Consider the following 24639-nt stretch of genomic DNA (forward strand, 5'->3'; position numbering starts at 1 on the left):
AGCCCATACATAGACTAGACAGACAGATAGAAAGATATAGATAAAGGTATAAATATAGATAGATAGATAGACTGTATCTCATAGATGGATGTAGCTTCCAGGTCTAAGGGACGCTGATCTGGAAATGCCTATCTATCACATGCTCACATCCTGAGTAAAGCATCAAAGGATTCAGTATCTCTCCCAAGGACACTTCGGCATACAGACTGCAGGAACTGGGTTGCCACAGTTGCCCATAGAAACCTATGGAAGAATTCAAAATTCCTACAGATAGTTGATGATTCACATTCTTAAGTGCTGCTGCTCCTGATCTTAGTCCAGTTTATTGCTGCCACTGGTAACCGGTTCAAGTTCAAGGCTTGGAGATAAGAGTATTTTACCCAGTTTATTTGTGTTAGCTTCAGCGTAGCCTGTTATAGATTTATTACAGCAGCGTACGTTTCATATCAGTCTTTCTCAATCTGCCTCCCAGGGCAATCCAGGGAATCCCAAAGTAAACTTCTCACATGAGGATAGATGGAGCATATAATAAAAATGTACACAGGATCATTTCGTTTACTTTGTTGAAACAAGCTTAGGGGGATAATAACTATACTTCTAGCAACATATGTCAACGCATATGTGAAGAACACTAAACCTATAATGTGTGACCGCAGGTCATACATTCACATTTATTTTGAGGGTCCACAAGCTAATGGCAATGACTTACCATGTAACAAGCAAACAGAATACCAAAAGCACTGTGGAGCTCTGCAGAGGCACATTTTGAGAGACACGTTGAAGGTGGAGGAGTATGGAGTGGTAACAGAGAAGGCCCCGTGCTTCTGTCATGACACCAGCTGACCTCATACTGTAGGTAAGGACTCGGAGAATACGGATTCAAGAGATGAAAGAAGCGACAGATGTAAAACCCGGGCTTTTGGGCATTCTGAGCAAGATTATGCTTGCCCTTCTCCCTGTGCCCTCCCCAATGCACTGTACTTCAAATAATCCTGTAGCAGTCTGCGGACTGTGTCTTACTTGTTAACTTCACTGCTACTAGTCCTTTAAAAAGGTTATAGACTCATAGAATGGATGCCAGGAGTACAGCCTGAATAAACGTGGCTGACACCCCGAGGCGGGTTTTGAATTTTTCATTACAGGTCACAGGAAAGCAGGAGAATTCGGATGTCAAAGGTCATGTTTTGGTGTCAGGCCTGCAGAGTCTAAGTGCAAGGACTTCTTCATACACTCGCTGCTGTCACACAGGGAGGAAGACAAACCAGTTCCTGCACAGACTTCAATAGCTCACCGCAACCCAACCTCAAGACACATTCAGTGTTTCGTGAGAGTCTTAGCTGTGAATGGATACACACCCCAGAGAATGCAAGCTTGCAGGCCGTGTGTAAGAGCTCCTAAAACACAGTATGTGACTAGTGAAAAATGACATTACTTTGCATAAATAAACTCTACAAGAAATACAATTTCAGAAATGTGAACAAGCCAGTCCCTTATTGCTCAGTCACGCTACCGGCCAGCAACCTCCTTGCAACTAGGAAAAACTGGTGGTCAACATGGTGTTTCCTTCAAAACTATTTAGCCTCAAAGTTAACAGTGTAACAGTATCTGCCTCAAACTGTTTAGTACAGAATCTTGACTTTAGTTTAAGGCTTTCTTGGTGATCCGAACAGCTACTTTCAGACACCTGCTCATGCTGCCGTACTTGCGTAGCTGTAGATCGACTGATCTTTTTGCCCTTGCATTATGAGAGATGACTTGATCGAAGTTATTTTTGGGTGTCAGTGAATCAGGCTCTTTGTTATGTTACTTATGCTGCACCTGATCAGGTTATTATGTAGGGTGGGACGTATTGTTGGGGAAACAGTTGCTGTTAGGGAGTGTCAGTGCCTTCAGGGCTGAGTGCTTGTTCTGCTAAGAATCCAAATGAATCCCAGGACCCAAGGTTTCCCAGCATAACCTTTAAATTTATTGATATGATGAGTGTTCTTCACCGCTCATCATTCATCACTAGTTTTATTGTTTCGATCGATCGAGGCGAACAACTAAGCAAAGTAGCCGTTCCACTTTTATCTGGAACATATGGGATCGATGTGCCATGTTGGTTTTCATGTCGCTCTCAATCTCTTTCTATTTGATGAATTTCCATACTTTCCCCAAAGCCTACCTGCACTTTCATAACATAATTGAAATGAGAACATGTGCTTCATCACATGGGTTTGATGAAGCCTTTGACAGATTGTGATGAATAAGCTATATTTTCTCAACATTAGGTTAATTACTGTCATTTGTAACAAATGGAATTTAAGTGGTGCCAAAGCAAATACTGGATTCTGACTAAATATGAGTAATCTGTCACTCTGAACGATTTCAAATTTCATTTATGTCACAGAGCATCATGTAGTCACCACTATAGCTTGAAGGAAATTAAAGATTATGGCTGTGAGGATTACATTCAAGAGAACCTATCCTGAGTTCATACCCTGTTTGTCTTGTCTTTAATTTTAGTCATTCGTACTATACGACTACTGCAGACAGGTGGGAAGGCAAAAGAAATATTTAATTGAGAGTATCTTTATTGATTTTAAATGATAATAATAATAATAATTACAAACAAACAAATAAAAAGAAACAAACAAACCAAAACAACAACTCTCTCCTTCTTTTCAATCCGCGGCAATTTACGTCTACAAATAAAGTCTTCTTCAGAACACAAAAGGACAAGTAAAGGAAACAAAATGTTCCAATTCACCCAGTAAATCCTTCTCATCAGTTACAAATACTGCAGGGTTATTAACTGGGCCACTAAATCATTTTAATCAAATTTTCACATGAATTAAAACCTCAAGTATATCTTTCATTCTCTGTTGAACCTCTTGAAAGAGTTCTCCACCGGGTTTTCATTTTTCTTTCAACTACATTTTAATAACATTAGTTTATAACACATTTCTTCTTTAAAACCGTTTTTCACGACAAATTGCACAGTGGAATAACCTTTTCGCCTTCTGTTTCACAAGGTCTCCTGTAAACTTGTAAAGGTCGGCTGGATGTTTATCAGGCTCCTTCCTTCCGTGCTCTATGCCAACACAAAACTCACCCCAGCATTTTGCAACTCTCAGCGACACCCAGCTGCCTTTTCCTCACCTTTTTTTCTCAGAGCAACATGAAACAAACCAGAGAGCAAGCAATTTTATTGTTCAGTGGTATCTTTAATTGTGATGAAAAAGGATTATGCAGATTTCTGTAAGCCTCCCTGACAAGACATATTTCAAAGTGAATAGGCCATAGAACAGGAATATGTGTCAGTGGTGGAGGCTTAGTGGAACGTCTTCTCAATAATAGGGTAATCCTGGAGTCTAGGGATCCCTCATTTACCCTCTCAGCCGAGAGATGATGTGCAATGGTCTCCAATTATAGCCCATGGTGTCTTTAAAGACAAAGAAAAGGACTCAGACTGTGTGACTAAATGTCATAAAGATATTGCTTTTATCTTAATTACTCTGACCAGAAGTATAGGGTAGCATTACCGAAAGAAACAAAATAAGTCAGTTGTCTGTAATAAAGACAGACAAACATGTGACAGTGTTCAGTTACCTGATTGAGAAATCAAAAATGGCAAATAAACCTCATAAACAAAACTTTTTTTGTATCATGTTCATCAAGGTCCTGTCAATAATGGGAGGGTAGAAACCTTGTTATTACAATGTAATGACAGTATAAATGATAGATATAAAAGAAATATATTTAAATACATACATAAAATAATAATGCTATATATTTTTTCCTCACATTTGATAAAATAACACCTATATTTGACAAATTATTGCCATGATAAATTATTTCCTTCTTTTTCTTCTTCTTGTTATTGCCAAAGATGTTTACTAAATGCATTCAGAGACATCAGACAGCGAACACAGGCGAAATGAGGAAGGAATGTATCTGACTGACAAACAGCCTTGCTTGCTACCATAAACTAATCAAAAAAATATTTGCTGAAATCACAGTTTAAGCGAGCTAAGCGAGTTGTGTTCCTGATACAGTTCTGTATAATTGGACTTCTTTTTGATTACATTTTAAGTAAGACCTTATTTACAGCAAATAAAGTCATCATGGAAATTGTAATTAAAGCCAATAATGAAGTAGATAGTAAGGTCTTTTTTAAACAGTGTGACCTTTTTGGAGCCAGAGGAGTTGCTCCCCTGATGGCCATTAGAAAAAATGCCTGATTAAGCTGCTGTTACAGCAAAGCTACATCCATCTTTAATATACAGTCTTCGATCGATGCTGTTGCCGATCACGTGTTGTGTTTTGGGAAAAACATGAAATTTCAAATATCTGATTAAACAATTTTTTTTTTACAGTCATTAGTGTTGCTTTTGAAAGCTCTTCTTACTGCTCGAAGCATTCTTATAACTGTTTACCTTTTGAATGTAAAGTTGGTGTGTGTGTGTGTAAGGAAAAGAACTGACTAGCTGTTGTCTGTGGGCGCAGGCTGATTCAGTCATTTAATGCTAACAAAGAGAGTAAAATGAAGAGTGAAAAGTGCTGTGTGATTTCTGAAAAGGATAAACAAAAACTAAGACTAATTGCTGCTGGAGGTCAGCATTTCAAATGCATGTTCAAAGTGTTGGGTGTTGCCATAAATTTATAGCAGTCACAGTTATTTATTAACCTGAATGGGCAATTTCGCAGTGAATCTGCAGAGAAAGGGGACATGAAAAGTTGTGAAGAATTGATGATGGACTCTTTGAAAGTGAGCGAGATAAAATTGGCCATGAAATCTGAAGCTTGGAATTAAATTGGCTGGAAGAAGAGGAGGGGGAAAGGTGCGATGTGTGATCACAAAAACATAAGTGTCTTTGTGAAAAAGCCAAGTTTAATTTGCACATCAGTTAAATGCATAATTAAAGAGGAGATCTGTCTGGCTGAAGGAAAGCCTAATCAGGAGAAATGTAGCAAAAAGCTGAGATGCTGATAGCAATTTGTGTTTGCTTTGCTGTTTGTCTCTCAGTGTTCGTCCTCATTCAAATTCACCCACAGTTTTCCACAGTCGTTAGCATAGTTCACATTTAATAGCAATAAGCTCTATTTTGTTATTTGTGTTTTTTCAACTTGAGGGAATACTTTTTTATTTTTATGGTGGGGCAAAAGAAGAAGAAAGGCTGAGAGGAATGGCTGTAAATGGTTGTGAAAGAGTTGTGCTGGATCAGTGCACATTTTTCAGGTATGTCAGAAAACCATACAAACATGTGCTGGACATGATACAGAAACAACAGTTGGCGCATGCACACGTTTTAGATCAACATTCAGGAGTCCACCACGTGATTCAGTGGCTTGCGGAACCACATTTAGTAACATAACTTGAAGTAATAATTTTCTTTATCAGCCTCTCACATTGTTACGCAAACATTTTGGCCCAGTCTTCTTTACGTTTTTGCGTCTTTTCATTGATTTATTGAGGTTTTTGTTTATGCACAGCTCTCTTAAGGTCCAATTACAGCATTTCAGTCAGGGTAAGGTCTGGACTTTGACTGAATCATTGCAGCACCTTGATTCTTTTATTTTTCAGCCTTATCCTGTGTTTGGTATTCTCCAAGCGTGCCGCTGTGCAAACATGTCCTCTTTGATCTTGTTTGTCCAAAGGACATTTTGTCAAAGTACAAAAGTGGTTTGTTCAGATGAAACTTTGCAAGCCTGTCCCACCACCAGTTCTAGAGGCTTTCTTATGGCTACCCTTCCAAACGAGCCATATTAATTTTCACGATTTTAACGTTTAACATGATAGCCGAGGCCTGTTGAGTTTGAGCTGTTGCTCTTGGGTTTTTTCCAGTTTCTTTCAGCATTGCACAGTCTGGCCTGGAGGTGCTTTTGCTGGGATGTCCACTCCTGGGAGGATTGTTGCGTTGTGCTAACACAGACATGAAGGCTCAGCTGTCCAAACCTTTGATTTTTTACGACTGTTAAAAATGATGATGAAGCATTGTTATTAAAGATCTTCCAAGTTTTATCTGCCAGTAACAAACTTTGACACGATGACAATTACAAAGCAAAATAAATTAATACAAATCATCAAAATTGTATTATAAATTTATTTATTATTGTATTATAATACAGTAATAAAGAAGCTTTTATATTGGATTGTTCCAAACACAATATATTTTCTATAGTTCAAGTTACACTGCATCAGGCAGTTATAGCCACATTAAGATTTTTATTTTAAGTGTATTTTTCAAAATTTAGATGTTAAGAGTAATATTGAAATATTGTTTTGAAGAAAAGTCAAAAGGGTGAAACTTCAAAAGCTAAAAGAGAAGTCATTTCCTGCTTTATGATAACATGGAAAATGAACTTTTCATGTTATTTCTATGTAACTTCATTATATCAAAAATCATACAATAATAGTACAAAGTAGGACTAATAGAACTTGCTGAAAATGTTTTTATTTTTCATTGAACAGGTGAGAAATGCATGCAGAATACAAGAGAAGTTTTGAAAAATATAGGATATATATTTTTAAAAATCTATTTTTGTTCCTTAAATAATTCTCTTAATATAAAAGTTCTGGTTTTTTTTGCATCTTTTAGGCAACGATGGGTTTTCATTGCAGGTTGCATTCAAGTTTTTAAAAATTGTGCTTTGTTTAGTATTTAGGGGATCTGATACAAAACGCTTTCAACATCTTAAAAAATCTGTGGAATACTTTGAGAAAGAACAGATCATTCTGATTGTTGTTTAGTCGCTATGTTGCACAGGTGAAAGTCTAGTTAAGTGTCTGATGTCAGAGGTATATTACCCCTTATCTGTGTGTTTTACCATTGTTTACTTAAAACATTTTAAACTGCTAAAGTTTTCTGTACTTGATAATTTACTTTAAGTACTTAATGTTAATGTAAATGTTCAGGAATGTCATTTAATATTAAAACCATTAAAATGTTCAGTACAGCTATAGATCTTTGGTTATTATAAGGAAGGGTCTGCTCAACATTTGCATTTAAAGGTGAATGTAAGTTTAATCCCGAACATTCCAAGGCGTTCACATGCAGGCCGTCAAATGCAGCTGGCCTGTCAGGCACGGCTGGATTCGCAGAGATACAGAGATCGTACGAGGTGTTCTTTGTCACTGTTGCCCGCCATGGCAGTACTGGATGCCCAGAGATAACAACCCCATTTTAAAGAGCTACAGTCCACATTAGGAGGTTGAAGGGATGGCAGTGGAGCCGATCACAAGTGTGTCAGCCAGGAGACTAGATTCAGCTTTGCACTTCAGAGCTCATTTTGGTTGTTGTTAGGTTTGCAGTTAAACTTGCACTTTCACATTGTTAACTCTGTGTCTTGAAAAATTAGACTTACTCGATGAGTTTAAACATGATACCAAGACAACCTTAACAAGAATCCATACTAAAAAGATCAGAAGCATTTTGTTTCTTGAACTTTTTAGGCTTTTAGGCGATTCAGTATCTGTGCATCCCTGCAGATGGCGGAAAGCTAACACAACATGTGTTTTCTGTATATGCATTGTTATTCCACAGAACAGAACTCATGTTGCATTGAAATGGGGTAGCTGCAGCTCATGAGGTAGAGCAGCCCTTCAGAAGGTTAGCAGTTCAGTCCCTGGCTGCTGCTCCAGTCTGCACGAGCAAGATACTGAACCTCAAGGTGCTCTCCAATGCTCCAGGTTTGTCAAATTTTATTTTGAATTGTCAGATTCAAATTGAAAAACCAGCACAATCATTTTTACTTTTTTATTTTTGGGCCGGTTAGTGCTCAGCTGGAAGTTGACAAAGATGCAAAGACTGCCTCTTTTCTCCTTTTGTTGGTCATAGACCATTATTCAGGTGTAGTGTGTGGTCAAGGTCAGGCCCATGGAGCTGGATCACTAACCCAGCAAAGCAGTTCCACAACCCCAGGAATCAGTTTACGGTGTGGCTGTTGTTTTGCGCTCATTCCCTTATACATTTGTTTTTAAAAATGGGAATACATAGAATTAAATGATGATAGTGATTTTTCCAACACCAGTAGGCGGTAGGTGAAGTGTCTTGCACAACGACCGAGACTGTCCGAGCCGGGGCTCGAACCGGCAACCTTCCAATTACAAGGCGAACTCCCAACTCTTGAGCCACAATCGCCCTGCTTCTAATTGCTTCTGATGTGGGCAGATCTTTAAGACACACTTTAAAGCCTTAACTTAAGGGTGAATGTTTCAAAATCTAATTATAATTTAATTACTGTTTGCTTCAAATTCATTTGCATACAGCACACTGCAAACAATATACAAATGAAAGGGTCTGGGTTACAGCAGCCACGTCCTTTTATCTCACTGATTACTTACAGTTTGTACTTCAAATCATTTTATTGGTTTGACTTGAATTGTGCTGAGTAATTCTGTGATTGGACAATAAAAGGTCAAGGAAATGTGTCCTGTAGCGAGATCACTTTGTTCCAGAAATGCTGGGATGTTCTTTAAAATGTTAATAAAAAAATAGTTTCACTGAAACTTGTGAAAAGCCACAGTTGAATCAGAAATTTTATTTGGTCCGGGTTTTTTTTAGCTACAAGTTGGGACAAGGCCATGTTTCCCATTGTGTTGTTTTACCACCTGTTTTAACAACACTCTGTAAGCCCCGTGGAAGCGAGACAAATGTGGCAGTTTTGAAAGAAAAGTCTTCTTCCATTCCTCCTTGTTTTAGGATTTCATCAACACTTCACAGCCTTCTTTGTTGGGTATTTTGTTCCATATTCCACCAAATGCCTTTAACAAGGCACAGCTCTGACCTGCAGATAGGCTACATTGTCAGCCGCGCTTGCAACTGAGCCTGGCAGCTATAATGAAGATTACAGTTTGATGTTTTCTCTACAGATTTACAAGTTTAAACACATTTTGGAATGATTACAAATCACCATTGTTTATGTATGTTTCCATTTTACTTAGCAAAACAACTTCTTTGGACACGCTGCAGCCTCACTCCTTTAAAATCATATTTATTAGCTATACATTAAAGATCATTGATGGTAAGAAGAAGAATAGCAGTAAAAAGAGAATACAGAAAATGAAACCACTAAAAATAGAAAGAATGGTTGGCAGCAAACGATTAAAACAACTGCCTACTTTGGTTTTCTTTAGTCTTTGAAGCTTTATATGAAACTGCAGTGCACATACAGTTCTTATAGTAACAGTCTGTCTGAGCTATCGAATCATTTTGTTCAGTTGTATTCATTCTGTGCTGGAACTCTGTGACTGAGTGGCTCTCCAGTAGCTGCGGTTTGTTGCGCTCAGATGGGACGGAGACCGAGATGGGTGATATCAACCAACTTATCCAAGATTGCTCGATTCAAAGGGGTGCGTTCAATTGAGAATCAAATCAACCTTCTTATTAACACGAGACATCATCTACATCAAAGTCCCTTCCTCAAGTCTGTCACTTGAAAGAGTCTGGTTAGGACCAGGGTGCAATCCGCTGCCCGGGGAGGTCCTTTGTGCATCATGGTAATAGAGAACAAAGAAGGCCAAAACCTTATGCTATTAAAATAGATTCACCAAAACCAATTGTAGTATATTAGCTCGGAAATGACACGGAGGAACTGATGAGGGTTTTTCGTGGCAGATGGAGTTTCCCCATACCATGAAATTTGTATACTTGGCTACTAAGAAAACAATTCTTGCTGGTACATTGAGCAGCCTTCCTGTTTTCACAGGGAAAGTGACACTGGCAGAGTGAGAGAGTGTGAAGCCTCTTTAATTGCCTTCGGTCACCCACAACGTTGAACCGAAGTGCCACGCAGCTTAGCAAAGGAACCGGGCAGAGGGCCTGATAGATATTTTATCGCCCAAGTTAACGGTTAATGAATTCCCAAAGTGAAATCTGTCACTTCAAAAATAAAGAGGAAGGCAAATTAAAGGGAGATAGAGAGAGACAGGGGAAGAAAGGGACTGGAGAGGGTGACACAGTTTTAGAATGCCCTATCTTTTGGCCATCCCCGTTTTTCAATGGAATAAAGAAAACTCAGCCTCTTTCTTCTCCTCTTTTCTTCCTCCACTTCTTTTTTCTCCCTCCCATCCTCCTATCTCTCAGACCGCTTTTCTCTGAAAAAATTCTCATGAATGATTTATATGTGTCTTGTTATCAGCAACGATTTCTATAGACCCCAACGCATTCACCAAGACATTTGTGGCGTAATTGTTAATTTTAATGCCATAATGGCTTCAGATGGGAGCTCTGATTAGACATTTATTACACAATTAAATGAAACATACTCAAGAATCACAAAAGCCTTCCGTAATTATTTCAGGCCATTAATAAAATGGGCATTAAATTATATTGGACACAAAAGAGAAGTGAAATAGATTTCCATTAGAGCAATAGAGGCAGAGAGGGGTAATAGATCCTGCCTGAATTCACTCTGAAATTAATTGTTGCCCAGCCTATTTCCACACACAGTGGAATAAATGAATGAGAAAAGAGAGGAAGAGAAGAACGAGTTGGTGGCCAAGAGAGCGAGGGGAGGGGTTACATTAAGAGCCTCTGATAAAACCCTTTTGTTTGACGTACTACAATGGCCCCTCAATTCGAAAAAGAGAGGGAGAGTCAGACCAATTTCAATCTTAGTCCACCCCTCCAGAGTTCTGACTCGAGGTTATATCCTCTTTTCAAGTTCAGTTTGCTTTTGAATAAACAGCTATCACCTACCTGCAAATGCGTATATCGAAATGCGCCGCTTATTAGAAAATAATGTGTGGGGCAGCACCAGCCAAACCAGCCAAAGACAACCGCTAGTTTCAAAAAAAAGTGGAATAAATGACAGGAAATCAATCTTTCCTTTGATTAATAAATGACCCGCCTTTGACATCAGGCTGCCTTCCTGCTGCAGTCTGATGTAGGTCAGGAGATAGCTGTGATTCAATCAAAATAGAGACAGAAATGTCAGGAAAGATGTAGCTCAAGTATTAAAAAAAAAGAGAGCGTTTACAATGGACCGCATTTATTTTCCCCATTTCTGAACACTGAGATTATGACAGTTAAAACACATCAAAGCCCGATGTATGGCAAAGACTTTTTGAAGCCGTTTCCAATGGGAGCTCTAAATTGAACCTCCTTTTGAACTACCAGTCTCTTGAGATCTTCTGCAAAAGTGTAAAAGAAATGGAAACTGATATCTCATAAGACTAGGACAGATCATTCAACAAAAATTAATTAATCATCCACTGATACAGATTTGGAGAATTGTATTACTCTCTCGCTCTGTCACTCTTCCTGGCTTCAAAAGCTCTTGGATTCTTCAGCTGTCTCTTCTACGTTATTGCACATTTGATTTTTTTTCATGTTACATTACCTACAGTGCAGCTTACTGGCTGTGCTTTTCTTTCCCCCAATAAAGCCTTTTTGGAATCATAATTCAGGACGCAAAAGTCTGTAAACAAAGCAGAGAGAAAACATACCAGCAGAGGCTGATTGATATGTAGAATTTGGTGGTGTTAAAGAGTCACGACGTGGAATATTAATTTTTAATTTCAGTTTTGAATTCATCACCTGACTCCCAGCAGCCTTGCAGCACATCTTGAGGTTCAGGTCCCAGATCAGTCCTGTGGTGAAAGATAAAAAACGACAGGCCCTAGGTGAACAGGAATCTATGAATATGGCTATAGGATGTAAAGGATGATCTGGCCTTTACTTGACTCTTTATATGTTGGGCCAGACACTTTTACAGCGCAGTCGACCAGCAAAATGTGCTCGCTTGCCTTTGCTTTACCCCTGGCAGTCTACATTATAACCGGCAAATCCAATTAATCAAAACATTATATTTCATAAAGTGCCATATTAAAAAGCATTTTTTCAATAATTAAAAAGGTCTGACAGAGCCTGAATGCCAATGCTGGGCGTGCACTCCAACAGACAAATTACATCCACTGATGAGATATGGCTCGTGGCTATAATGAGAGGTAATAAATGTGTCCGAGGTGTTATCGCGAATATTTTACTTAAAAGGTTGTAAAGCAGCTGTTAATTTGAAAACGTCCCCAAATACAAAATGTCGTCGTGTGACTAAAAAAAGCTGTGATTTGGGAGCTCTTGTCAGAAATGAGTTCTGTACATCATCATCTTGTTAACCATGTTGGTATTTAGTAATTAATTTTACCTCAAGCTTTGAAGCAATAAGTGAACAACTGAATGTGAAATGATGCAAGCTCACTGGAACTCAACATGGAATGAAAGCTATGTTGGAGCTATAAAGAACTCCATCTTCATTTTATGGTGAAGGTTTTTCTGGTATCGTAGGATGAAGTTTTTTTCTTTCTGAAGTTCTGCACCTGTTCCCAAAAGATTGGGAAGGACAGATGAGGACTTGACAGTGAATATTTTGTAAAGGTATTTCATACATGGTCCTAAAGCTGAATATCAGTTTCTTAAGATCCACAATTAAAGTATCTATACTTGGACTTTTGCTTTGTTTTGATTTTGAAAACTCTTTATCCTGTTGATGGAGAAAAGATTATTTGTTGTATTAAAACTTTATCGCAAGTTTCTCTTATCAATATAAAGTTGTGGCATTTGGTCATTTTTGTAGTAGAAATCTAAATTGTAAATAAAAAATCGGGGCTTACTGGGTCAAAAGGAAGAATTCTAGACGTGGTACAGTTGTGACAGATCTGTTTTTCACATGCAGTTTGATATCTGTAGTTTCCTCGTGATGAATCCAGCACAAGTCTGTTGTGGCATCTGCATCCGCCATCTGCAAGAAAGGATCGGCAGACATGATCCCATAAACTCACTCCCAAGTCCTTAGAAGTTGTTTGGTAACCCAGGGAACACAAAAGAAATTCCCTTGGTGATTTGTCTGATATGTGTGGAAGTGAGGACAGATGGTAGAAGATCTAACCTCACAGAATCAAAACATGTCGTAGGAGAACTGTATGTCAGGAATTTAGAAGTTGTGATTGTAAAAGCCTTCTTCTAGCAGAATTTCTATATACATGTATTTTATTGTTGCTCATTGCCCATTGCAGGAAGGTCAGATCAATGGTTTACAGGATTCATTTCCATAAGCAATTCTCTTCACCTCATACGTTACTCAGCGGTATTCTTTACCACTGATTGTTTCTTTTAATCACACACCTGAAGGTTAGTGTAACTCAGCCATTTCTATAAGTTGCAAATTTCACTAACATTCCATAGTCTGGTCACTGTGTTGCTGTTACTCGTTTTCTGTGTGCGCTTTAAGTTGAACTCCATCATTGGCAAGAAGACAATCACAGTACCAGGCAAAATAAGCAGATGTCAGGGAGATGATGATCATGAATGTCAGTGGAGATGCTTGGCCATCGGGCAGAGACTGACGATGTCTGGACACTATAGTTGCTGCATAGAGCGGAAAGCTGAGGGTAAGGTGAGGGGGCATGTTGAAAGACTAAAGCTCTAACTCTAGGGCCTTGTAGAGTTGTTTAACAAGTGAGAACTCAGATCAGTTCTTTAATTCTTGAACATTGTTGAGTTGGTCAACAGGCTACCATAAACTGATTTATTTGGGTCTTTGCCTGAAGGCTAGGTTCTTATCATCTGTCCTTATAACTTTAGTACCTTCAACCAGGTCAGTAGTTAACAGTTTCTATTTAATTTCTATCCTCTATTGTTTTGAAATGACAAGAAAAACATCTGGACCTGGATAGAAATTCTAAAGACTAATATGAGCGTTGTGCGTCAGAGGTTCTGATACTACTGAAGACATGCTGAATAACTATGGCATCTTGCAACATGGCAGCTTCCCAAACAAAGCTCTTTTGGTTAGTTCTTCCCACTGACTCTGGATATATTTTTTAGTACCCCCGGGCATCATGTGACCATTTCAGAGTTACCTGATAGGTCTGGCATACCCAGTAAACATACTCATCAGTTAACCTGATCTGAGTGACGAAGATGTCTAAGGTTGAGCGTCTTTTGGTTTTACCTGAACTCCGCATAGACTTGTATTCTGGATGTGTTTAAGCTCTTAGAAAACCCCGGAACACCACGTTAACAGCCAGCAGTGTCAACGTGTCTGCTTATTGAAATATTTTAGATTATTAAATAAACTGTTTAGCGTCAAAATAATAAGGTTTGCATAACACCAGTTAACCCTGCTTTGAAATGGATGTATTTGTTGTTTAAATCGTATATACATATGCATCACTACTTATTGAATTTTTTTCTGAATATGCATCTTATATTATTGTTTGGTAGCAGTTCAGATTCTCATTTATGCTGGTTAAATCTTATCTACTGAGTCACAGTCTCATGTGAAAGGCTGAAATCCCCCTGCAAGGAAGGCCAGCTCTAAATGAGTTTTTTTTTCTCTTAATGAAGGTCAGGAGAGAGTCACATCTTTCCTTTTGTGATAATTTATCCCTATCTCCTGTTATCTCTGTTTTGCCCCTTTAATCCTAATTGTATTGTATAATTGTGTGATGTGGACCTCTTGGTCTTTGAAGTATTGGCCCTATCCTTTCATTATTACCTGATGCCTTGAACCTCCGTTAATTTTTTTTCAGCTCCGTTCTGCATTATCCAGTGTTGGAGAATAAAGGAGAGAGCAGCTTAAGTTCAGTCATTTTCAAATTTTATTTAAGTCTGATTTCTCTATCTTCCTGAGAAATAATTTCACCACAAAGATATATATTGAGCTTAGTAATATAGTCTGCATGTTGGCAGTACATCTCAAATGCGGCTCATTGCTGTTTTGATTGCTTCTCAGTGTTAGTGAATGGTACTTGTAAAGGAATAATGTAAAAAGATCTGCCCTATTGTATGCAGAATTTGAGTTTTAGAATTGCTTCTATATGAGTGAAAGAAAGCCCGTTTTGTGTCTTTAACATTGCACGTATAATTATCAACAGCCAAAGTCTGAATATGCATTTTTTTGTGCCATTGCTGGGGATAAACAGCTTGACCATGAACACTCAGTTTTCAATATATGAGGCTATAAATGAAGCTGATAGAACATTTTGTCTATACATGGTTAAAAAGACATTCTACTTTGTGCTTTAACTGTTAAATGCTTTTACATTCAGACTGAACATTTCATAGAGATGTGTGCATATAAGGTTCTGCAAAATTAAAGCGAAAGAACAACTTTCAAGGAGAGCTCACTATTATCTGTGCAAACTACTGAATAAGTATTGAAGCAAAACTGTAAATGGCATTGTCTAATTGCTGGTACTGTGCACTGTATGGTTCTACTTTTATATTAGCAGATCGTCACCACCTATGAGCCATTCATCTTGAGAACAATGATTCAATATAATAACATAATAGATGATGCTGTAATACATGCTGTATCCAACATGCACTGGCCGAGTTAGACTTAACCCTGCACTGATGCTACAGTACAGGACACGCAGACATATTCTGACAACATAAAAATGTTTGTGTGCCTAAGATAATTTCTGTTGCCACAATTTATTAGTTCCAAATATGGTTCAGCAGTAGTTCTTCCACACTGTGGAAAAAATAGGCTTAAAAACATTCTGCTGGGAAGAAGGAAAAAAGTTAGGAAAGTTGTAGACCATGTGAGTTGTCTCGGTTTCTAATATTTTATTTTTACAGAGAACCATCACTAAATAGGATGGAAATACAATAAAAGGCATTGAAATGTCAACCCTAGCTTTTAAGAGTTTTTGAGGGGAGGACGCAAGTGTGCAGTAAAGAAAACCTCTTACCGCTTCAGCACCATGGACAGTTACGGTAGGGGAGCTTACCTCAATGCTCTCCACGGGAACCCAAGTTGGCTAATAGGCTCTCCGTGTGTCAGGCCGCTCCCCATTCACTTTTTAAGGCGAGATGGATGGACATGTGTCCTCAGATAATCCTAGTTTATGTGTGTGCGCACGCATGTGTGCTGTGTTTGTCTCGCGCGCTCCTCTATGTTTGGGTGTGATTTAAATTTATTAGACTCAAAATTTAAATTTTGTTCTATTTCCATAAAAGCCAACATTAAACTTCCCAGTAGGCTGATTTTCAGTGTACAATACTGATAGTGTGTTTCATTTTGGGAGTCATTTCTAAGCCAAATATATTCCGTTACAGGCATTTTTTTTTTCACTTTTTAAAATTCTGTTTATATGTTGTTATCAGATCTTTTGGCATTTCCAAATAACTTAGGTTTGGACATCTTTTTACATTCAGGTGTAAAACCCAAACCCCCAAATTTCTTTACTGCATTTTTTATTATTATCTCAGAGCAAAAATGTACCGCGGCTGCATGTAATAAAACTAAAGATGGAAATAATAATCATCATCTGAGTCCTTGACGAATCAAACCCTATTGCATTTCTCATTATCCCGGTAAATTGTCGAGGGAACTTTCAGGCGTGCATTTATTAGACAATCAGTTTTTGAATAAGAAACATAGCCGACTTCTCCCTCGTGAGTATAGGAGGCTCAGCCCCTAAAATAATTTCCTCTTATCTAATTCATTGATCATAAAATGAAGCCGGTGTGAGCATGCAGCAGCAGCAGCAGCCTACATGTTAAATTGCATGCGCTGTTCTGCGATAGATAGCATAGCACAATTTAAAACTTCAATGCAAGCCGAAATATACAGTGCAAACATGCGGCATACTACCTCGCGGTTGCAGATGAGCGTCATATAGCCTGCCGATTGGGAGGATTGTGTAGGAGCTGTTTCTTTCTCTTTTTTCTACCTCTTTCCCCCCTTTTTTCCTGCCATCCTGCCATCGCGGATGTACTGGGAGGGGGAAGAAAAAAAAAGTCGGAGACGTTCTCAACTGATTGTTCTCTGGGTCGGGGTGAGGAGGATCTTTCTCCCAAAACGATCATATTTTAGACGATATATTCAAGTTGTTTTTTTTTTGGTTTGTTTTTTGTAAAGACAGATGTGATGGAAATCTTCTTGTTCCAAGCTGCCGATTGACGCATGCGTGTGCGAGGAGACAGGGAGCGTAGAGAGAGCGTGAAAAAGAGACAGAGATGGGGATGAAATGTGGGAAAATCAGACAGAAAAACGAACTACGCTTTGCTTTATTTTGGGTCTCGAAATAAAACGAGGTTTGGGTCACGATAGTCAATGTATTGCCCGCGGACGTGTGCAAAGATCTGCGGGTTTTTTAGACGGGTCATTCTGTATAAGAAACACGCGTGTGAGTGTGATGTGATGACATGTTAAAGAACCGAAAACCATCTTTAGAGTATCTGTTTACATTAAGCCACACAAAGAAGAGAGGAAGATGAGATGATAATACGCAGCCCGCAAAATACACATATGTACAGAGAGAGAGAGAGAGAGAGAGAGAGAGATGGAGGCCAAAGACAACCTTAAATAAATCTGCTTAGCAGTGTAACTAACCGGGGTTGTATCTCCACTTACAGCATTTTGACGGTGTGTGTAGAGGGGGGAAAAAATCATCCGCCTGCCTTTCGCTTAATAATCACAGCTGAAAGTATCATATATCAAGCACATTAGCCCGAGGGCTATTAGGCAGTGGTCCTGGTTGACATTTGCATTTTAAAACGATCACTCTGCGCCTCTTTAAAAAGAACAATCTGTCAAATCGATGTGAACTAATGCAGCAATTACAGACGCACAATGACGGCTCCTCTTAACGTTTGTAGTTATTGCTATATGTAATATTTCCTCGCTGTTTGTAATTCTGCCGATGCCTAGTTTTAGTTTTACACATTGGCACGCGTGGGCCCAAACCGTGTGCGCGCCCGTGTTTATCATCATATGTGCGTGCTCGTGGGAGTTAGGTGGTTTAAGGGAATGCTAACAAAAAAATGGACTTGTAAGAGGTTTTTGTGACCCCGTCCACACCCCCCAGCTACCCCACCAGCAGCGGGATAACAGAGGTTAAAACCGGCTGAAGTGTCATTGAGCAACAGTGGAAGACCTCTCGGTTGCAAATGAACTGTCGTGCTTTTATTATTATAATGACTATTTTTAATGTTATTTATTTATTTTTATTATGTGAAAATGCGAATAAAACCGGGTTCCGCTGTATTAAAGGCCCACAGATACGTGTGCATTTTTGGGGGACTTTACATCCAGAGTGCTCCCCGGCGTCCGTGCGTAAAGCTGTACAGTAAATTGGTTGCACGGTATAGTCACCTCTCTGGATTGAAGTCAGGTTTTAACTGGAAAAGAGGTTGAAGGTCCATGTTTGTTGCGATTCATTACATTAAATGGAATCGGGAAGGGATCCTGGGTATTACCCCCCCTCCACACACACCACACACACCACACACACACACACACACACACACACACACACACACACACACCCCTTTCCTTATTTTTCTTCTTTTTTTTTCTACTACTACCTCCCGCTCTTTGTTTATGTTGTAATGTACATATTTTTTCGTGAAGGTATTATAATAGCCGCTCTCCGTGCTGATTGGGCGCTCAGGTTGGTGAGTGAACGCCCTGCAGATTATGTCAGATTGCGTGCAGAAACCAAACCAGCCCAGCCTTTGAACTTCACCGCTTTTGGCTCGTATTCACGCTCTTCCGCTCATTTCCAAGCCAGGTGCTTGACGACAAACCTCAGAGAGAGAGAGAGCGCGCGTGTGTGGCAGAAAAAAAACCACCTAATACTTTTACGACTCCAGCAAACTGACTGCGGAACATCGCTTTCACCTTTGTGGATTTTTTTTTACGTGTGTGCGTCTCGCATGTGTTTTTTCCCGTATTGCCTGGCGCAGGTCTGACAGAGTTGTTACTGGACTTAAACGAAGGCGCACCAGTGTTTAAACTCGGGGAAAACGCACCGGGCGCTGGATTTTTCTTTTCTTTTCTTTTGCTTTTGTTTTCCAGAATCTGAAGATCCCAGGCGGGGCATGACTGGTATCGGGCATCTAGACAGGTGAATAGTTTGCCTTCTTTCCGATCAGAACTTTTCCTCGTCATTAAAATTGGGGATAAAAGTATAGTCTTAAGATGTCAAAGCCTGCTGATCATATCAAGAGACCCATGAACGCGTTCATGGTTTGGTCCCGGGGCCAGAGGAGGAAAATGGCACAGGATAATCCCAAAATGCACAACTCGGAGATCAGCAAAAGACTGGGCGCTGAGTGGAAGCTGCTGTCAGAGTCTGAGAAGAGACCTTACATCGATGAGGCCAAGAGGCTGCGGGCTCAGCACATGAAGGAGCACCCCGACTACAAGTACAGACCCAGGCGCAAACCCAAAAACCTGCTCAAGAAGGACCGGTACGTTTTTCCGCTGCCTTACCTCGGGGACACCGATCACTTGAAGGGACTTCCTGTGTCGGCCGCGGACTCTCTTTTGGGCTCTTCAGAGAAAGCCAGAGCGTTTCTGCCGCCGACATCCGCCCCATACTCCTTCCTCGACCCGAGTCAGTTCAGCTCCAGCGCCATCCAGAAGATGACCGAGATGCCCCACACGTTGAGCACCAGCACTTTGCCGTACGCATCCTCACTGGGATACCAAAACGGCGCGTTCGGCACCCTTGGGTGCCCCAGTCAGCACACCCACACCCACCCGTCGCCCACAAACCCGGGCTATGTCGTCCCGTGTAACTGCACAGCCTGGTCAACGTCAAGTTTACAGCCCCCGGTGGCCTACATACTTTTTCCAGGTATGACCAAGACTGGGATAGACCCATATTCATCCGCACATGCCACTGCCATGTAACCCTCAAGACTCATTTGCTCTTTATAATTCACTTGAATACTGAAATGCATGTAAATATATTATGGACAGCGCGCCCTATTAAAAAGGCATGAACAGTGTTAACTGCCTTGGACTTGTTATGGCACAAAAAAGAGGAAAAAACAAACTTTTGCAGAAATCCACCAAGTTCCTGCCTGAGCAAAGGAGCTGGAGTTTGGTGTAAAGGACGGAACCCTGTGAACTGTAAGAAATGTAAATGTTATAACGTTTATGGCAACCAGAAAAGGAGGCCTTTAACTTTATTTATTGTGTACATTTCAATGCTGATATGCTGATTTGTGTTGATTATTGATAGGCTTCACTTTTATTTTGAAAAATTGGCTTGCACAATTAGCGTTCATATTTCCTGTATCAGCCTAAGGAGTCCACATTTTTGGCAATTTTATGACGATGTTCTGGACATAGGGTCAAAATCAGGACATGTAGGCTGGATTACATACGGGTTATATTGTTATATTTATCACAAAAAAAGAGGAAAGAAAAAAGAAAACTGGCACATAAAACTATACGGTCTATTTAAGAAGACACAAATGAGGAAAAAAAAAATCATTTACATCCAGATGTTTCATTTTGCATTTTTACCTGTGGTTCAGTGCTAATATAGTCACACGCGTCATTTTAGTTTGTTTTTTGTTTTTTAAGGATAACTTCTATTTGAATTCAAGGAGTTCTATGTGTATTTTCTATCTAAGATGGTAATTTAAAACCTGTCATGTTATGGAAAGGATAATGTATCTAGAAGGTTGATACCTCCTGCTCTTTGTTCAAGTGCCGAGCAAAGACATTTTCAATAAAGACAATCTGTCTTCAACCAGATCAATTTCCTGTATTTGTAGGTTATTGAGACCACAGAGATAGCGTTATAATGTGCACGTGCTGCGGGGGCGTTTAAACCGCCAAAATAAAAGTTCGATTAAATAGATATAAAAGGTTTAATGATCACAAACTAATAATTATTTTAAAATTTAAATTAAAATAAATATACAAAATTGAAGTTATAAATTAAGAAAATACTTTAATCTTTTTAAAGATTAAAAAAAATACACCCGAGCTAATCAATACTGTTGATAGTCTGCACATTAGAACAATAACATCAAATCAATCCTCTTTTCCCTCATCGATTCCCTCTCCCGTGTGCGGTAGTTAAAGCTGTCAGTTCCCGGCCCTTTGATCATTCCACAAAGCTTTATTCCTTAACTGCTTCTTTTTCTTTCTTTCTTTCTTTCTTTCTTTCTTTCTTTCTTTCTTTCTTTCTTTCTTTCTTTCTTTCTTTCTTTCTTTCTTTCTTTCTTTCTTTCTTTCTTCTTCTTCTTTTTTTATTTTTATTATGATGATTGCTCTGCTTCGTGTTGCAGAAGCAGGGTTCAGGCATGTTCAGCGGTGCAGCATGATGAAGGTGTGTTTGTGACACCGGGATGAACCGGTTTTTGATGTTTGACAGTTCAGGAGAGGCCTCCCTGGAGGGATTCCGCCCGTCCGACTCGTCTGACTGCTTAATCACTTCAAGAAGCTGCTTAATTATAGGTTTAACTAATGGCGAATACTGATTTTTTTTCTCTCTCTCGCTCCATTTTTTTTTCACCCAATCTGCGACTTTTTGGTTGGTTGTACAGCAGCCTACCACTCGACTGTGATGCAGTTTAAAAAATCTCTGCGTGTGCGATTTCTGCTGCAGCCAAAAAACTTCGTTAAAACCTCTATCAGCGCCGAGTCATCTGCACGTGTTTAAACCTGCAGCGACCTGTGAATGAAAAAGGCCCCGGCTCTCATTAAGACAGCAGAGAGTGAGCACAGCTCTACAACTCACCCAAAAACAAGCAGGAAAGAAAGAAAACTTCGACCCAGCGCCGGGTGCAAGGGGGTCTGTTTCTTCTTCTATTCTTCTTAATGGAGACTGATGGATTTGCGTACCGCGCGCGCGCACGTGTGTGAGTGTGTGTAGCTTGCCCATATTAATACTGTAGTAATAATTAAAAAAATCATTCCACATCCAAATTGTTTACTTATCTGCCAGGAACATATGTGGGGAGAAGTTACCATTCTGCACTATTGCCCAAGGTGCAATTCCATCCTGGGGAGGAAGAGGAGGGAGGGCAGGGGAAAGGAGGAGAGGGGGGCAGATTTTTATGACAGACTTGCTTCTTATCTGGAGCTGTAAATTAGGGTGATACTTCATTGAACCGAATGTGAAGTTTTACATCAAAACCCTAAAGCGCTCTAATTCAACTTTGAAATGAGACAATTATAATTACTTTCAGGAGTAGCTGGATAAAGGCCCGTCTGTGTGTGTGTGTGTGTGTGTGTATATATATATATATATATATATATATATATATATATATATATATATATATATATATATATATATATATATCATTCATTTTTAAAAATATATTTAAGACAGTATTGTTTGCAGTCTCTTTTATTTTTAAGTTTTACATCACAGAGACTGATTCACTCACTACCTGTAATTATCCAACTTAGTCACGGAAATTGAGTGCGGTTACAACGCCCTGAAATAAATAACGATAAACGGCATGTGAGAGGTATAATGGGAGGGAAATTATGATTTGGAATTATAGAGGGAAAGGGTGTGTGTGTGTGTGTGTGTTTAAATCTCTCTTCCCCCCCTTGACGTTTTTATTGGAGCACAACAGAGAGAATTCAATCTGCCTTATCTCTCCAGGACTCCTTTTCAGCGCGAGATCAGAGGAAAAAGGAGAGGATAATTGTTCTTTATTTTATTTAATTTAACGCGACAGCCAGCGCTTTCAGGTCATTTATATGCTTCATTTGGTGATAAAAGTCAATGAGGAGGGGAAACACCGAGTAAAGCAGGCGCTTTGACTTCTTTTCATTATTATTTTATTTCTCTCAGCAACATAAAGTATATAAAAAAAGAAGTAAAACAGACGAAACAATAATTGGATGAGGAAGTGAGGAGGTGGACATTTTTAATTAAAAGTCATGGGTCATTTACATTATTGTGTTTTAATGTCACCCTGAAATCATCAGCAGGAAATGGACTTTGATAAGTGGCTTTGAGGATGTGGTTTTGTATTTAGGCGTGCTAATTTTCTAAAACAGAGGTCGAAGATTATGATGATGAAGATGATGATGGTAGTGTCATTGTTGTTGCTTCTCTGATGGTGATGATGACGATGATGATGATAGAAGAAGGGGAAAATATGCCAAGACACAGATCGGCTTATCACAGCTGAATTCATTTTTATTTCAACGCGAGATTTCACATTTTATAAAAAAAAAAAAAAAAGCATTTTTGTGAGTGAGTGTGTGTGTCTGTGTAAAAGCTGATCTCATTTCAGCATATTAAATATTGTCTAAAAAAATAAAAAAGGAAGAAGTCATCACTGGCTAAATCCTGGTCTATCTAAAATTGAATCTGGGATACCATTTTGACGGGAGAAAAAGTAAAACCGTACAGTTTTGTTGTTTGAAGACGCGGGGGCTTGAATTTGGGGGTCCCTGAATTCTCATTTGAAAGAAATGAAATGGTGAACGAGCTGATAAAGAAAAAAATGGGAGGGGGCGGCTGAGCTGAGAGAAAAGGAATCATGGCACGGTTGTTTAATGCGCTGCACCAGTCGGAAAAGTGATTTACACCAAGACTTTATTCCCCCCGACTGATGGAGAGACAGCGCGAGCGTTCTTCTTCTTCTTCTTCTTCTTTTGCATTATTGTTTACATATACACATGCAGGCGCGCACACGTGCACGTGGGCCTGTGCGGTCAGTTTTCTGGAGATGATCGGATACAGATTGCTTGGATACGGACGCTATGCTTCACCCACAGAAGCGAACTGCATCCATCAGGTTCAGTCTGTGCAGCGGACAGTTTGCGCGAAAGTTTATTCTGCGCTCAGTTAACCCCTTCATTTTCGGATAGTTTTCATTTTTATTTTGTACGTCCTGTAATTTCTGCAACATCTGGAACCCTCAAAAGCCACAACTTCATTTTTGCCTGTCTTATTTTTTTTTAAATTTCTTAAATTATTTTTAAATAAATGAAGTTAAAATAAACGAATGAAATAAATTTCGTGCTTATTTTACGTTAAAATGATTTGTGTGCAAAAAATATTTCCTGTATTTATTTGAATACTGCTCAATAATTTTTTCCACATATTAAATCAAATCATAATTTAAACTCCTCAACTCAAAGATGCCCCCAGACATGGATCGCACACTTTTGCCACCAAATGAGAGCATTAAAAAATCTCATTCATGCCAGTGTATAAATCTTTTAATTTGACTTATTAAAAGTTATCACGTTTGACCACCGTTTCATGCTGCATATGTCAATGAGTGAGACACACAATGAGGTAAAATTCATGATCTCAGATCAGATAAAGATCTCAGATCAGAAAAAAATAATAAAAATTTTGTCTGCCTGGATTTACATTTCCCTCTTTCCTACCTTGTTACCTCTCAGATTTAATGGTTGCAATCCACTGTTTCAGGTTCATTTCTACATCAAACGTTTTTCTGTCTTTTATTTTGTTTCTCTGATTTTCTTCTTTTTCTCTCTTTATTTATCTGCATGATTTATAGACTGTTTAGCTGAGACGAGCTGTTGTTTTAGAGCCATGTGACCTGCTTTATTTTAGTTATTCATCCTTGTTATCATTATATTATAATGATGACGATGCATATGCTCAGATACCTTACATATACACTGATGTCGTGATGTACAATGAGACATCACACACCTCCACAGTTGTGTGTATGCTTCTTGTGATACTTTTAAGCCATTGTGTTGTCTTTGTCCTGAATGTTCATGCCATATAAACTTTCCAGTCATGCATGTGAGCTTTTTAATATTTGAGATGACTTTTCAGACATCACACTTTAAATCAATAAGAAAAATATAACATTAATTACAAAATGCAGAGTCTGGAGTGTTAAAGCTAACTTATACTTAAATGACACAATTTTGAAATATTCTGAT

General features: G+C 39.0%; 2 protein-coding genes across 3 annotated transcripts; one reads left to right on the top strand and one right to left on the bottom strand.

Moving 5' to 3' along the window:
- Positions 1 to 3198: 3198 nt before the first annotated feature.
- On the bottom strand, positions 3199 to 19324 carry LOC146641468 (uncharacterized). 2 transcript variants are annotated; one of them, XM_085398933.1, is made up of 5 exons: positions 19213 to 19324; positions 12596 to 12723; positions 11523 to 11575; positions 11326 to 11403; positions 3199 to 3424 (listed from the first exon to the last, which is right to left on the bottom strand). In XM_085398933.1, the coding sequence occupies exons 2-5, from the start codon at positions 12721 to 12723 to the stop codon at positions 3369 to 3371; spliced, it is 315 nt and encodes a 104-aa protein (XP_085255059.1). In that variant the 5' UTR covers positions 19213 to 19324; the 3' UTR covers positions 3199 to 3368. The 2 variants fall into 2 exon arrangements, with proteins under 2 accessions (XP_085255059.1, XP_085255058.1); XM_085398932.1 differs by lacking the exon at positions 19213 to 19324 and adding an exon at positions 16588 to 17631.
- sox14 (SRY-box transcription factor 14) lies at positions 18235 to 22007 on the top strand. Its single transcript, XM_085398931.1, has one exon. The coding sequence runs from the start codon at positions 18919 to 18921 to the stop codon at positions 19633 to 19635; it is 717 nt and encodes a 238-aa protein (XP_085255057.1). The 5' UTR covers positions 18235 to 18918; the 3' UTR covers positions 19636 to 22007.
- Positions 22008 to 24639: the final 2632 nt, after the last annotated feature.

This window comes from Rhamphochromis longiceps, linkage group LG23 (genome assembly GCF_057381845.1).
Source record: "Rhamphochromis longiceps isolate RC_006_pf linkage group LG23, R_longiceps_female_GT1.1, whole genome shotgun sequence".
NCBI lineage: Eukaryota > Metazoa > Chordata > Actinopteri > Cichliformes > Cichlidae > Rhamphochromis > Rhamphochromis longiceps.